This window comes from Ranitomeya variabilis, chromosome 1 (genome assembly GCF_051348905.1).
Source record: "Ranitomeya variabilis isolate aRanVar5 chromosome 1, aRanVar5.hap1, whole genome shotgun sequence".
NCBI lineage: Eukaryota > Metazoa > Chordata > Amphibia > Anura > Dendrobatidae > Ranitomeya > Ranitomeya variabilis.
In genome coordinates this window covers 269,346,435-269,363,596 of record NC_135232.1, presented here as the reverse complement: position 1 = coordinate 269,363,596, position 17,162 = coordinate 269,346,435, and the positions used below count along the sequence as shown (strand labels likewise).

At 44.4% G+C, this 17,162-nt stretch overlaps 1 protein-coding gene across 8 annotated transcripts in view; it reads right to left on the bottom strand.

Annotated features, from left to right (window-relative positions):
* Positions 1-17,162, bottom strand: part of CABIN1 (calcineurin binding protein 1) — a 242,231-nt gene that overhangs the window by 28,125 nt on the left and 196,944 nt on the right. For all 8 annotated transcript variants that reach the window (XM_077293470.1, XM_077293474.1, XM_077293475.1 and 5 more), the window contains one exon: positions 440-603. In XM_077293470.1, coding sequence (XP_077149585.1) covers positions 440-603 — 164 coding nt within the window. The remainder of the gene's footprint in view (positions 1-439; positions 604-17,162) is intronic.

Here is a 17,162-nt window from a genome sequence, read left to right as displayed (position 1 = left end):
AAGATAGTGAAGAGTTTAATGAAGAAGAGCTATGGTTCAATCGCAGCTGGAAATTTAAGCAGAAATTCCGCTCCGTGAAAGCACTGGGTTAAAAAAACAAGATGCAGCTGATTGCATCTGGGAACATTTCCCGACCATAATGATAAGCTTTAAAAGGGGAAATTATAAAACCCAGATTTATTTTGGTGAGCTCAATATTTTAGGGGCGTTTCATAAAAACTACACTTAATATTGTACGCAGCACAAATATGAGTACCAAAGTAAGACATTAGGCTCCCTTAGACCCTTCCTGTCTATTTTAACCTTTACTACAGTGTGCACCATGGAGTGAATAACATAATGTGGTACACGTATATGTTAAGTATCTGGAATAAAACTGATGAGTGTGCACGTCTGAATGGGGAAAATGTGTCTGATTAACAGTGAGACCGGTACTTACTTCCCCTGATCAGGGGTCCTCTGTAGCATACACGAGATCTTCAGCAGCGTGTTAGAGTCTTTAAGTTGAGCCAAAACGTGCAAAAGTAGAACAATGGAACGGTTCATATGAGAAGCGAAGCTGCCCGGGCGATCTATCTCATCCACTGGTATCCGCCAGATTCCCTAAAAGTCATAGAAGTCAGGTGGTTAGATAAATATGTTATGTATCTGGTATACAGGCAATAGCAGCATTCTGTAGTGGATAAAACTATAGTAGAGGTCCCTAAAGTCAAGATTTAAAAATCCAAGTCTTAAAGCTAGAAGCCAGGTTTTGCCAAGTCCCATGTGACTGACATGCAGACATTTGCAGAGTACCCAAGGCCCAGGAGAAAACACCAGAAGATGCAATAACTGTGTACAGGGAGAAATACAGAACTTGTCCTTTCAGTTCATGTCATATGGATTGCGCACAAGTAAACCCTTTCCGTGCTGGAGAATAAATGATAAACATTTATTGCGGTCCAGAGATACGGTCAGCTCATCCTCTCTCATTGAATGCTGCAGCTCTCCACTAGAGCCCCGTATATAGCGCATTATCTAGCTGGCTCTCCTGCTCGTTTGGGGGTTAGTTAGATTGTGCCTAATTAGTAAGCCACCCAAACATCTTGATCGAGCTGGCGTGGGAGGAAGGGGTGTGGGAGGAGGGAGAGGGAGACAATGGGGGATAAAAGACTAGCGTTTACTTATAATTCTCACTCTATATTTATGCAGCACCAGATGCAAGGGTGCTACGTCTACACAACAACATAGGAATTGGAGGGCTAACGACCAAGTCTGAAGAAGTAGAGGAACAGACAAGTCAGAGTCGCCATTTGCTGAGACGTTTAGTTTTAGTCATGTTAAAAAAAAATAAAAAATATACCAAGAAGATTAATTTCAGAACTTTTGCCACCCTTAATGTCACCCATAAACTGTACAGACCTTTTAAGAGACTGAAATAATTTTGAGGCGAAAGTAAAAATACTAAAACTAAAATAATGTAGTTGCGTAAATGTGGACGCCCACATAAAATTGGGGAAGTGGTTGTGTTCAGTATTAGCCAATTACATTTATACTCATGCTAAATAGTAGTCTGTACACAGCTGTCCTCATTTACAGTGATTCTGATTAACCCCTTATAAAGTTTAGCTGTTCTAGTAGGATTTTCCTGACATTTTCTTATTGCATTTTACAGCAAAAGCCAAGGTCCATGTGGAGACATGGGGGTCAGTGAGTGCTCTTGTCCACTGTGCTGGCTCTCTTTAGAAAGACCGCATGGACAAGGGCTCATCCCACTAAATGCCCGCATTCCTTTCCCGTGGGCAGAATACTACCCACACAACACCGGGTGAGGGTAAAACCGTGTGGCAATAATTTATTTACCCACCTCAGACAATAACATATAGAACAGACCCAGCAAGTACACAAGATGGTGCAAAAGACAGAGTCTCACCCTACCGCTGGCTCACCGGGATTAGAGCTGCAACTTCAGGCCATCCAGGGCATACTACCCCAACCTGTAACACCCCACTTTTGGAGAGCACCCACAGATAGCTGCATGCTTAGGAAGCTGACCGAGTGCAGTGAGGTATGTGGCCAGGTGACCCGACGTTCAATGGAGCACATCTCTATTCCTCCAGCTGGGCCTGTGGTCACTTAAGGTGGCATCCTGTAGAGTCTCTTAAATCTGTATTCCTCTAGTTGGAGACATGGTTCCCTGCCTGCTGTTCTGTAGAATTTCAAATCTGCATTTCTCTTGTTGAAGCCATGGTTCCCTGGCTTCTGTGCTGTAGAGTCTCTCTGCAGAAGGATAGATGTGCCTTTTTATACACACATCTGTCCTCCAGGTCATCATCCACAGGTCAGGGGAAAGGTGGCATGAGGTCAACTCTCGTTGTTCGAGTATTTAATCAATCTGCATAACCTGTCCTTCAATGTTTACAGGTCAACAAGCTGCATGGACTGATATAATGGGTACATATTAGCAAACATCGATTGTGCAATGACCCTGCGTCTCTGTCCTCCAAAGATAGCAGCACAATAAGCTGAAACAAACATCAATTCAAGAGTCAACATTCAGGATCATATGAACAATGGCTGTCTCCTGATCTACTGAATAACATGTCTGGCATAATTAAGAATAAATGAGGTGTCTTCACAAACCGTAAACTGCTTACAACACAGCAATGGGATTTCAGTGTTGAGTTATCAGTCAGGAGAAGGGTAGAAGGAAATTTCTAGTATTAGATGAACCATGGAACACTGAAAATGAATGTCATCAAGAAGTGGCTTAAATTTGGCCCAACAATGACATTAGGCTACGTTCACATTTGCGTTGTGCGCCGCAGCGTCGGCGACGCAACGCACAACGCAAACAAAAACGCAGCAAAACGCATGCACAACGCTGCGTTTTGCGACGCATGCGTCCTTTTTTTGCTTGATTTTGGACGCACAAAAAATGCAACTTGTAGCGTCCTCTGCGCCATGACGCGTGCGCCGCAGGGACGCATGCGTCGCAAAACGCAAGTGCAACGCATGTCCATGCGCCCCCATGTTAAATATAGGGGCGCATGACGCATGCGGCGACGCTGCGGCGCAGAACGCTAATGTGAACGTAGACTTAACTAGAAATGGACGTCCCTCATAATTTATGAAAATACAAGTAGAAAATTGGTCTGAGAGGCTACCAAAAGGGCTACAGCAACATTAAATGAGCTGCAGGAATTTCTGACAATACTGGTTGTGTACTGCATGTGACTACAATCTCTTGTATTCTTCACGTCTGGCTTGTGGGATAGTGTGGCAAGACGGAAGCCTTTTCTTACGAAAAAAAACAAACATCCAAAGCCAGATATGTTTTGTCAAAACCTACATCAAAATCTGCCAAAAGCACGAGGGAAAACATGGTATGGTCTGAGGAGACCAAGGTTGAGCTTTCTGGCTATAAATCCAAAAGGTATGTTTGGCACAAATCCAGCACTTCGCATCACCAAAAGAACACCATACCACAGTGAAGCATGGAAGCGGCAGCATTTGTTTTGGGGCTGTTTTTTGGCAGCTGGAAACTGGGATTTTAGTCACTATGGAAGAAATTATGAACAGTTTTACATATTCCATTTTGTGACAAAACCTCGGTCCTTTGATAAAAAGCTGAAGATGAATTTCACTTTTAAAGCATAACAACCCAATACATTCCTCCAAATCAACAAAAGAATGCCCCAGCCAGAGCCTAGACCTGATTACAATTGAAAATCTTTGGGTTTCCCTGAAAAGGGCTGTACATATGAGATGTCCTCATTATCTGACAGATTTGGAGTGTCACTGCAAGGAAGAAAGAAGGCAAAGATTGCCAATTCTAGATGTACCATGCCTATAAACCAGGGCTGTAGAGTCTGAGTCAGAGCCCATTTTGGTGGAGTCGGAGTCATAGACATTCAGGAGTCGGAGGTTTGGCTTAGCGACTCTACAGCCTTGTTATAAACTCTTACCCAAATCTGAATATTGTCAGAAATTGACAAAGTACTAAATTATTTTAATTCTTTATATTATATACTATCTATATCCACTAATACATTACATAAGCATCATCTACTTCCCAGTGGTCACCTTCAGCCTTATTGACAGAACCTGAATTCTTGAGAAACGCCTAGTAGTGATGTAGATAAGTTTAGTAACTCAAGAAGATGTAAGGTGACAGGACGGTAATGATGAAGATAGAAAGCTCTTTCTATGATGTTGGAGCAGTCCTATGCTTTCTATCCCTGCACTGCATAGAATGAAGGTACAGTTACAGAGACAGCAAAGAGTAAGCAGTGTTACCTGCTGTTTCATGGCCAGCTTCAGCAGGCGTAATACAAGGCAGAGGAGATGTCAGGTTCTGCATGGCTTCCTGTATTAATGAATTATGTTACTACCAGCCACCGTGACGAGGCAGGAATGAACACATTCCTCGTGCATTCGTTTTACCAGAATAGGAGAACTTACACTATGTTGCTTTCGGGTGCAGCTTTGTTCTCTAAAGGTCATCTAGGAATTTAACATACCCACCTATAGCCTACAGGACGGTCATGTCTTCTCTAGTGCCTTTATTTGGTTACTTGCTAGAAAGTTCTACAAGATGAAATCTGTTGCATGTATTTCCAGCTGCATACAAATTCCTTTCCGCTGTCGAAATATTGACATTTCTGGGGGGGGAAAAAAAATCACTTCTGCACAATCCTCTAACCTCATAGTTAATCTGTACAGGTTTCTAACCCCTTGTGGCCATGTAACTGTTGGGGGAATCCATCCTTCTCACACACTAAATCCGAGTATGAGAACCCGGCCAGCACAGTACTCGGCTGCCTGCGCAATCTGGAAATGTACACGACTGGCGAGGAGCGGCGCACACCAGTGGGGGAAAGGAGGAGGATGCGATGGACAGGTTTTGGAATAGGTTTGGCTTTTGCCAGCTGACTGACTTGAAAGGCATCGGTTCCAGACTTTAGGGAGCTAAGAGAGTCCAATGCTGCTGAATAATTCATTCTTTTCCTGTGTCTGCACCCGCAGAGAAAACCAAACAGCAAACACAGGAACACAGCCAGCCCTGCTACTAGGGAGGGAAAGCGGGAGAGAGAGATAAACAGTTACAGCATGAAGACATGAGAACCAGAGAATCAGGCAACAGAAAGGAGCAGTGAGGAAAGAGGAGGATGCCGCGAAAAGCCAAAACAACAAAAACAGGAAAATATCAATGTGTGCGGCAACAAAAGGGAAAAGTCCACCTTCCTAATCCGCGCCGCACCGATTACTCCCCCAACCCTCACTTCCTGAGCCTGTCATTACACAACTTTGCTAAGTCTTAGAAGAGCTATTTATAGAGCAGGGGGGAAAGTCATTCAGCCAAATGAGGAGAAGACCCCCCTACACACATCCACACTCACAAGCAGCAACTCATGGAACCAGGCACTTGATTCACATTCTGACCCAGTCCTTAACTTTGGGAAGTGGCACCATAAAGGATATCTAACAAACCTTATATTTACAGAAATTGGAATACCGCACCGTTATTCATATACCTACTGTAGCATATATAATACCATATGCAAAAGATGCACGGAGTGACCCACTTACTGATACGTGTCATTTTCCTTAGCGATTATGCACAGGCAATAACACACAGCATCAATACCTGTAATGAAGCGGGAAGAAAAGAGGGGGAGGCAAGAAGAAGCAGTAACTCACCATCACAGTACAGAAAGGCCCCTCCAGACGCACATCCCTCCCAATGACTTCAGGCTACTCTGGCAGGGTGTGAGTGTGTGCAGCTCAGGCCTGGCACAGCCTAGGAAGCAGCACTGACAGGCTGGCTGTAGCTTGCACAGCCTTCCGCTTCACACCCACGCACTCCCCTCTTCCCTCCTGACCCTGCACTAGTCCAGCTTGTTAGTGTGTGTGGATCTGTGTGTATGTGAGCTTCCTTAGCACCACCCCGAGCCTGGGGCAACCAATAACGCACAGCCAGTGTATCCTCCCACATGAACACCCACGCACCCAGCCACAGAGCTAATGCACCTAGCAAGCTGTGTACATACATGCTGTGTATACAAACAAATCTCTGGATATGCTGCACGCCTGGCACTACATATGCCCTTGGCATGCTGGGCACACACGCTGCCTATACAGCTGGACAAGTGCTCTCCATGTATATGATGGATGCACACAGCTTGTTAGGGGCATTAACTCAGTGACTGTGTATGTAGCAAGGAGTGAGCATGATTTGTAAAGTACGTAGCAATATAAGAATAGTGTATGCAAACATCTGACTACATAATGTAAGCACAAGCAGGGTGGATTGATTTAAATCACGCCGATTTAAATCATGATTTAAATCACGATTTAAATCAAAAGATTTTTTTTCTATTTAAATCGGATCGATTTAAATCATGATTTTAATCATGATTTAAATCACTGATTTAAATCAAAAGGTTTTTTTTAATATAAATCACGATTAAAATGAGAAGTGAGAGCAGTGCGCATGTGCGCCCATAGTTACACGGACGAAACTAGGGGCAACGATCTAACGCCAGGGTGAGGGGGGGACCCCAAAGTAAGTAAAAATCTTTTTTGTTTTACTATATGGCAATAGGTAGGTGTTTAAAAGCAGCATGTCTTAATTGTATAAACTATTAATAGCCTCCACATTTTGTTCATACTGCCCCTTTAATTCCACACTTCTAGCTTGCTTTCACTTTTGGTTTAGTTTCTTTTTCCATTCAGTTGACATGCCCAAACTTGTTGGATAGTCAGCATCCTACAGAAACCTCTGGAAGAGCATGGCATTGTGAATGTTACACATATACAGCCTTTATTCTACTGAGTTAAACAACTCAGCTTTATCTCATGATGGAAGAACCTTTGGATGGTAAAATATTTTCCTCAAAAAGCAGTTTATTGAAAGAAATCCGATTTAAATCAAAAAAATCCGATTTAAATCAAAAAAATCCGATTTAAATCAAAAAAATCCGATTTTTTTTTAAAAAAACATTGATTTTTATCCACCCTGAGCACAAGTAGTTAAATCAACCATAATCGTATCGGAATGTAACAGATACAACCCCAGTCATACAGGCAACATGTGGACCATTATCTGACATTACAGGGTCATAAATGTCCTATAATGCTTGCTGGCTGGCATATTGGCTATTATCATCAGCTGTTTGTAATAATCATTTCTTAGCAAAAATCTAATTTTCATTTTCTAACCAAAAACAATAACTGATGGGTTGTAATGGGCATCAATATCAGGGCCAAAACAGGGCTAACCATTACTTCATCCCCTATGCTCATTAGGCAAACAATCATTGCCCAAAACTAATCCATATGATCACCAGGCACCCAAATATTACCCAAATTAGTCCATATCATCACCAGGCATTCAAACATTACCAAAACTAGTCCGCATGATCACAAGGCACCCAAATATTACCCAAAACTAATCCATATGATCACCGGGCACCCTAATATTACCCAAACTAGTCCATATGATCACCAGGCACCCAATGTTTACCCAAACTAGTCCATATGATCACCGGGCAACCAGATATTACCCAAATTAGTCCATATCATCACCAGGCATTCAAACATTACCAAAACTAGTCCGCATGATCACCAGGCACCCAAATATTACCCAAAACTAATCCATATGATTACCGGGCACCCTAATATTACCCAAACTAGTCCACATGATCACCAGGCACCCAGATATTACCCAAACTAGTCCATATGATCACCAGGCACCCAATGTTTACCCAAAACCAATCCATATGATCACCGGGCAACCAAATATTACCCAAACTAGCCCTTATGATCACCAGGCACCAAAACGTTACCAAAACTAGTCCGCATGATCACCAGGCCCCCAAATATTACCCAAAACTAATCCATATGATCACCGGGCACTCAAACATTACCCAAACTAGTCCGCATGATCACCAGGCCCCCAAATATTACCCAAAACTAATCCATATGATCACCGGGCATTCAAACATTACGCAAACTTGTCCGCATGATCACCAGGCCCCCAAATATTACCCAAAACTAATCCATATGATCACCGGGCACTCAAACATTACGCAAATAAGTCCACATGATCACCAGGCATCCAAATATTACCTAAACTAGTCCATATGATCACCAGGCACTCAAACATTACGCAAACTAGTCTGTATGATCACAGGGCACTCAAACATTACCCAAACTAGTCCGCATGATCACCAGGCATCCAGATATTACCCAAAACTAATCCATATGATCACCGGGCACCCAATGTTTACCCAAAACCAATCCATATGATCACCGGGCAACCAAATATTACCCAAACTAGCCCTTATGATCACCAGGCACCAAAACGTTACCAAAACTAGTCCGCATGATCACCAGGCCCCCAAATATTACCCAAAACTAATCCATATGATCACCGGGCACTCAAACATTACCCAAACTAGTCCGCATGATCACCAGGCCCCCAAATATTACCCAAAACTAATCCATATGATCACCGGGCATTCAAACATTACGCAAACTTGTCCGCATGATCACCAGGCCCCCAAATATTACCCAAAACTAATCCATATGATCACCGGGCACTCAAACATTACGCAAATAAGTCCACATGATCACCAGGCATCCAAATATTACCTAAACTAGTCCATATGATCACCAGGCACTCAAACATTACGCAAACTAGTCTGTATGATCACAGGGCACTCAAACATTACCCAAACTAGTCCGCATGATCACCAGGCATCCAGATATTACCCAAAACTAATCCATATGATCACCGGGCACTCAAACATTACGCAAATAAGTCCACATGATCACCAGGCATCCAAATATTACCTAAACTAGTCCATATGATCAACAGGCACTCAAACATTACGCAAACTAGTCCATATGATCACCGGGCACTCAAACATTACGCAAACTAGTCTGTATGATCACAGGGCACTCAAACATTACCCAAACTAGTCCGCATAATCACCAGGCACCCAGGTATTACCTAAAACTAATCCATATGATCACAGGGCACTCAAACATTACCCAAACTAGTCCGTATGATCACCAGACACCCAAATATTACCCAAAACTAATCCATATGCTCACCGGGTACCCAACCATTACAAAAACTAGTCTGTATGATCACTGGGAACCCAACCATTACCTAAACTAGTCCATATGATCATCAGGCACTAGTAATGAGCGAGTGTGCTCGTTACTCGAGTTTTCCAAGCATGCTCGGGTGATTTCTGAGTATCTTGGGCTTGCTTGTAGATTATGTTTGTGTCTCCGCAGCTGCATGATTTGCGGCTGCTAGACAGCCTGAATACATGTGGGGATAACAAACAGGAAACAGAAACTAATTTGTCAAACTCTAAATGGCTGACAATCTAATGTATGTGTGTGTCCTAGCAGTTCCTGCTGTCCATTATATCCATCGAGAGACGTTCAGGTAGCAGATTACTAATATCTGTCACACACAGTGCAGCCAAATCAGTTAATTTAGCATTTTTTACTGAGGTTACCAGGAAATCATGGCAAAATGATATGCTTTTTGTGGTAATGAATCATGATTGAATTCAGTAGTTTACTCCTGGTTATCGGCAGTAAAGATTAGGTGACCCAGACAAACAAAAAAGACTACAGACAATTTACTCAAGCCAACTGTGGATGTTACACGACCGGTGGCCATCTAAATCCAAGTCAATCAGTGGTTGTCTACTGGTTATTCTATACATGCCAATAGCAATTCTATGTGTCCAGAATGATCGTTAATATGATTGTGCGAATAGAACATCACATTATCTGCAGCACGTCATCTGTTTACACAGGACTTTGAGCTGCCAATAATGATGATTTTTAAACCAAATACTTGGGCCCCTCTAAAAGTCAGCTGCACCCACCAATTTTGGAAGGCTTGCAGGCTATCTGATCTGCATGGGGCCGGCCTGGCTTTCTGCGGACAGATGATGCAGTGTGAATTCAAATGCCCAATCTTTTTTTTTTTCTCCTAAGAGATTTACCGCCATGGTGCGGAGCTGCTGACTCTGCTCTCCCCATTGTTCACCTCATCACCCGAACATTCATGGGCATCAAGAGAGGATGCTGTTTGTGTAACAAGCATTGGTCATATCTAGAGCGAAGACTACACACCATGTTCTCTTTCTTGCTTGCACTTTGTTGGGGGCATCTATCTGATTAGAGGAAAAACATTATTCCATTACCCAGAGACTCCAGTACAAAAGCCTAACCATGACATACAAAGCCATCCACAACCTGTCTCCTCCATACATCTGTGACCTCGTCTCCCGGTACTTTCCTGCACGCAACCTCCGATCCTCATAAGATCTCCTTCTCTACTCCCCTCTTATCTCCTCTTCCCACAATCGCATACAAGATTTCTCTCGCGTATCACCCCTACTCTGGAACCCTCTACCACAACACATCAGACTCTCACCTACCATCAAAACCTTCAAAAAGAGCCTGAAGACCCACCTCTTCCGACAAGCCTACAATCTGCAGTAACCACCGATCAACCAAACCACTGCACAACCAGCTCTATCCTTACCTACTGTATTCTCACCCATCCCTTGTAGATTGTGAGCCCTCGGGGGCAGGGTCCTCTCTCCTCCTGTACCAGTTGTGACTTGTATTGTTCAAGATTATTGTACCTGTTTTTATTATGTATACCCCTCCTCACATGTAAGGCGCCATGGAATAAATGGCGCTATAATAATAAATAATAACAATAATTCAGACGTTCCTCTGACGCAGCCATTCACTTTAATGAGGCAAACTGAGTCAAAAATATAAATGACACTTTAAACGAAGTTACCATTTTGGCAGAGTTCATCTTATGAGCTAGACACAATAGTGTGGTAGACTATGTAATGTGAATGGACAGACCTGATGTGTTGGTTCACTTGGCCTATTTTTCAAAAGGACTTGAGGTGTATGTGAAAAAAATTGCAGTAATGTCAGATCTGATTGACAGACCAGTGAATGTTAATAACAGGGAACGCCTATTCGTGTCCATAAGGCAGACAGGAAAACAGGAGTGCACATGGAGCCAATCGTGTCCATAAGTTGCGGATATAACTCACCTGAGTTTTAGTATGGCCGCCTGAAGCACTTGTAGCATTACAGTCCCCATACACATTAGTGTAATGTTGGCCAAACCCACCAATGTAGACAGGTTTGGCTGACTGTTTATTGTACATATGGATGCAAGCTGACTGACGGTTGGAGATGTCGATTCCACGTGTACGATTTTGGGCTGCTGATCCCATTCTTCTCCCGAGATGAGACGCCAGCCGGCAGCTTTCTCATACAGAACTCAGCTGAATAAGTGCTCCCTGTATGGGAAAGTCGGATGAGATGACGGTCGGCTGAACCATCAGCTGAAGCATTGTTAGGCCGACAGCCTTCTAATGTGCAGGCTCTAAGCACCTCAATTGGCCTATTCTACATATCCTACATTTATAGTGAGATAATGGACTTAAAACCCAGAATGCCAACATATTTCACAATACAGACTGTATACGGTACATTATTAAATAGATTGCTTTCACCTGATGAGACTAGTGTATTTACTTTGAAAAACAGAAGTCACAATATCGATGTAATCCTTTGTGGAAAGCTTCCCTGCCTGATGTTAAAATGAGCTCATAAAATGTTCATTTTAAAATTGAGGATTATATATCTACTAGATGGTGGCCCGATTCTAACGCATCGGGTATTCTAGAATATGTATGTAGTTTATTTATGAAGTTTTCAGAATAATGCAATTTATACAGAGGATTCGGCCGGCCGCGACCAATTAGCGAAGCGTGGTTCAAATTCTGCGCCAATTCGCGGCCGGACTGCGCCTGTCGCTGATTGTTCGCGGCCGGCCGGGCGTGACCAATCAGTGAAGCCAGGGCCTGCTCCAGGTTTTTGAGGGCCCCGGGTGAAAGAGTCTCAGTGGGCCCCCCTCTTTAACACATACCACGATTCATGATGCACAGATATAGCAGAGCAATATACCACAGCCAAGTAGCATAAAAATAACACAGCACACGTAGCATATAACACAGCCCACATAGCATGTAGAATATAGCACAGGCCACGTAGCATATAGCACAGGCCACGTAGTATATAGCACAGGCCACGTAGTATATAGCACAGGCCACGTAGCATATAGCACAGGCCACGTAGTATATAGCACAGGCCACGTAGTATATAGCACAGCCACGTAGCATATAGCACAGGCCACGTAGTATATAGCACAGGCCACGTAGTATATAACACAGCCCACGTAGCCAATAACACAGCCATGTAGTATAACACAGCCCACGTAGTATATAGCACAGCCACGTAGTATATAGCACAGCCGACGTAGTATATAGCACAGCCCACGTAGTATATAGCACAGCCCACGTAGTATATAGCACAGCCCACGTAGTATACAACACAGCCCACGTAGTATATAACACAGCCACGTAGTATATAGCACAGCCACGTAGTATATAGCACAGCCCACATAGTATATAACACAGCCATGTAGTATATAGCACAGCCACGTAGTATATAGCACAGCCAAGTAGTATATTGCCCAGCCACGAATATTGCACAGCTACGTAGTATATAGCACAGCCCACATAGTATATAACACAGCCATGTAGTATATAGCACAGCCACGTAGTATATAGCACAGCCAAGTAGTATATTGCCCAGCCACGTATATTGTACAGCCACGTAGTATATAGCACAGCCCATGAAGTAAATAGCACAGCTCACGCAGTATATAACACAGCCACGTAGTATATTGCCCAGCCACGTAATATATTGCACAGCCACGTAGTATAGAGCACAGCCCACGTAGTATATAGCACAGAGACGTAGTATATAACACAGCCCACGCAGTATATAACACAGCCCATGCAGTATATAACACAGCCCACGTAATATATAGCACAGCCCACGTAGTATATAGCAATGTGGGCACCATATCCCTGTTAAAAAAAATAATTAAAATAAAAAATAGTTATATACTCACCTTCCGGCGGCCCCCGGATCCAGGCGAGGCGTTCAGCGACGCTCCTTACCCAAGAATGCATTGCGGTCTCGCAAGATGTTGACGTAGTGGACTCGCGAGACCGCAATGCATGGCCCGGAGCGTCGCGAGGAGCGGGAAAGGCGCCGGAAGGTGAGTATATAATGATTTTTTATTTTTTTAAATTATTTTTAACATTAGATCTTTTTACTATTGATGCTGCATAGGCAGCATCAATAGTAAAAAGTTGGTCACACAGGGTTAATAGTAGCGTTAACGGACTGCGTTACACCGCGGCATAACGCGGTGTAACGCAGCCATTAACCCTGTGTGAGCGCTGACTGGAGGGGAGTATGGAGGGGCACTGACGGAGAGTAGGAAGGGGCGAATTCGGGGCCAGACTGTGCCCGTCGCTGATTGGTCAGCGACGCGGGATTCCGTTACAGACAGACAGAAAGACAGACGGAAGTGACCCTTAGACAATTATATAGATAGACTAGATGGAGGCCCTATGCTATCGCATCGGGAGGGTGGTAATGTCGCGATGGGGGCAGGCTTTGCAGTGTTGAGAATCTCTCCCCCCATGTGCTCACTCACCTGTCCACTCTCTCTTTCCCCATGTGCTGACTTCTCCCATCTGTGCTCTCTTCTTTGACCTGTCTACCCCATGTGCTATCCCCCCATGTGCAGACAGATAGCGGCGGTCACATTAAAACTGCACATGCGCAGCGTGTTCGCGATGGTGTCCCGCTGGTGGTACCATGCAAGAGGCTGCGTGAATGTCAATATGAGTGTGAATGTGTGAGTGTGTGTGGTTCGTACGGCGTATAGAGAGTGTGTGTGTGGTGCGACGATGTTCCGCTGGTGGTACTGCGCAATAGGTTGGTACCAGCAGCAGTTTCCATATTGAGACACCCATCACTTGGGTGCCCCAATATGGCGGTAGGTGAACTCTCTCCACTTGGAATTCTGGGATACGGTGATATCTGGACAGAACAGGAAATGAAAACATTACAAGGCAATTATATAGATTCTAGCATGGATTCTTAAAGATCTAGTCAATGATGTATGCAGTTCTGGTAGCAACATATTAATAGCACAATTTATAGACAGTAAAAATATAATAGGATGATTTAATTAGCAGAAAAAAAATGCAGGTAAATACTGGCATCATCTATTGTTGTCTGTATGATCACCAACTAATCATAATATACAAATTATGTAAAAGCATTCACATATTCCTGAGCACTGCACTGCATTACCAAACTTACAAAATGTAAGTAAGTGGAACAATACTTGCCAGGTAGCTACAGTATTCAGACTGCGATAATTTGCTTTCTCTTTTTAAAGAAGCAATCAAGAAAAATGTTATTCTCTAAAGCCTTCACTGGTTTCCAGTGCCGCTCTGGTCCTCTTCTGATCCCTGTGACTTCAATTCTGACTTGTCAGATCACACAGGGGTTTGTATGTGAACCAGAAGTCACTTTTACAATGTAAAGGTACCTTCACACGAAACGACTTTACAACGAGAACGACAACGATCTGATCGCTGCAGCGTCGCTGTTTACATCGCTGGAGAGATGTCAAACACAGCAGCTCCAGAACGACGCAGGAGCGATCCTGTGACGTAGCGGTGACGCACTTATCGTTCTCACAGGTCGTTAGCTCCATGTTTAACATTGCTGGCATCGTTGCTTTTGCTGTCAAACACGACTGTGATGCTGTAAGAATCAGGCTGCACTCAGATGTCATCCGAGTGCAGTCCCATTTGAGAGAGTGGATTCAAACAGGGACAACGGAGAGTGGACCCACTGGACCGTGACGACGAACCCCTCTCGGACGAGCTGACCAGGTGGACCGCCCCCTATACAGGGAGCGTTAGGGGCAGGCCCGTGAGGGACTATCGCCACGGAAGCTGGAGGGTCGACTGAGATAAGAAGGGTACACTGCAGGAACACAGGGACCGAAGGAAACAGCGGAGGAAACAGAGGGAATGGCAAGGAACTACTGAGACGAGGGAGAAGATGGGAATACTACAGAGACACGGAAGCTGACGAGACAATATGGAGACACAGAGGCTGACGGGAGCAAGGAAATGGTAAAGGAGCCAGGCAGGTACCGCAGAGAAACAGGAACTGAAGGAACAAAGCAGGAACACAGGAAAATCAGGCAGGTACTGCAGAGGAAGGAGGAGTCCCAAGGTCAGAAAGCTAGGAATGCACAGAGACCACAGGTGACCAGAAGCACTTGTAAACACAAATGATCATCAGGCACAGAGGAGCAGCAGGAAGCAGCTTATATACCAGCGTGACAGCTACTTCCGGGTTACAGTCCTCCAGGATGACGGAGAGGACAGGAAGGAGTGCCAACAGAGGAATCAGATGTGCGCACGCGCAGAGCTGAATGCGCCGCGCGCGCACCCAGCGAGCTGCAGAAGCCGGGGGCGAGCGCTGCATGACAGTACCCCCGTCTTTACGCCCCTCCTTTTTAAGACTTGAAAGAAACCGGGACAAAATGCGAGGGGCCTGAATGTTCTCACGAGGCTCCCAGGACCTCTCCTCAGGACCAAAACCTTTCCAGTCAACCAAAAACAAAGTTCTCCCTCTAAGTTTTTTCATGGCTAAAATGTCCCTAACTTCAAAGACATCATCCTCGGAAACAGGCGAAGGAGAACAAAGGTTAGAAGAATGAAACTGATTAAAAACTACGGGTTTAAGGAGAGACACATGAAAAGAATTAGAAATACGCAGAGAGGCAGGCAACTTAAGTTTGTAAGAAACGTCATTAATACGAGACAAAACTTCGAATGGACCGATATAGCGAGGACCCAGCTTATGTGAAGGAATTTTGAGACGGATAAATTTAGAAGAAACCCAAACCTTGTCCCCAGGATGGAATATAGGAGAATCGAGGCGTCTTTTGTCCGCATGTCTCTTCATCCTGACTTGAGCCAACTCAAGGGCAGACTTGGTCTCCTGCCAGACCCTGGAGAACTCTCTAGACAGAAGATCAGCCGCTGGTACAGTAGAGACAGGAGGAACCGGAAGAGGAAGACCAGGATGTTGACCGTAGACGATAAAAAATGGAGATTTGTTAGTAGCTTCGCTGGAATGGTTATTGTAAGAAAACTCAGCCCATGGCAGCAAGTCAGACCAATCATTCTGATGGGAATTGGAAAAATGACGGAGATAAGTTACCAAGGTCTGATTAGTACGTTCCACCTGGCCATTGGACTGCGGATGGTAGGCCGAAGAAAAGTCAAGCGAAATGTTCATAGATTTGCAGAGGGATTTCCAGAAGCGGGCGGTGAATTGAACACCTCGGTCAGAAACAATATGTAAAGGAAGACCATGAAGACGAAAAATATGGTGAACAAAAATCTTTGCCAATTCGGGAGCAGAAGGCAAACCAGGTAGTGCAATGAAATGAGCCATCTTGGAGAAACGATCCATGACCACGAAGATGACGGTACAACCAGATGAAGAAGGCAGGTCAGTGATGAAGTCCATCGATAAATGTTGCCACGGAGTGGAGGGTACCGGTAAAGGATGCAAAAGCCCGGAAGGTAGTTGCCTGGGAATTTTATTCTTGGCACAGGAGGGACAAGAGGCGACAAAACTTTGGACGTCCTTGGACAACGTAGGCCACCAGTAATAGCGAGAGATCAGACGGAGGGTTTTTTTGAGACCAACATGTCCAGCTAATTTGGAGGCATGACCCCAAAGTAAGACGCGTTCTCTGTTCTCTTCAGCTACTAAGGTCTTACCCGGAGGCAACGAGGAAAGAGAGAGAGGAGCAACTGTGATGACTCTTGCAGGATCGATGATGTGCGCAGGTTCTTCCTCCATATCCACCGCCTGGAATGACCTAGACAGAGCGTCGGCTCTGGAGTTTTTATCTCCTGGCAGGAAACGAAGTTCGAAGTCAAACCTGGCGAAAAACAAGGCCCACCTGGCCTGCCGAGGATTTAGTCTTTGCGCAGAGCGGATATATGCCAGATTCTTGTGATCTGTGTAAATTACAAAACGATGTAAAGCCCCCTCCAAGAGGTACCGCCACTCCTCCAATGCCAACCTGATTGCCAAAAGTTCTTTATCACCGATAGAATAATTCTTTTCAGAGGAGGAGAAGA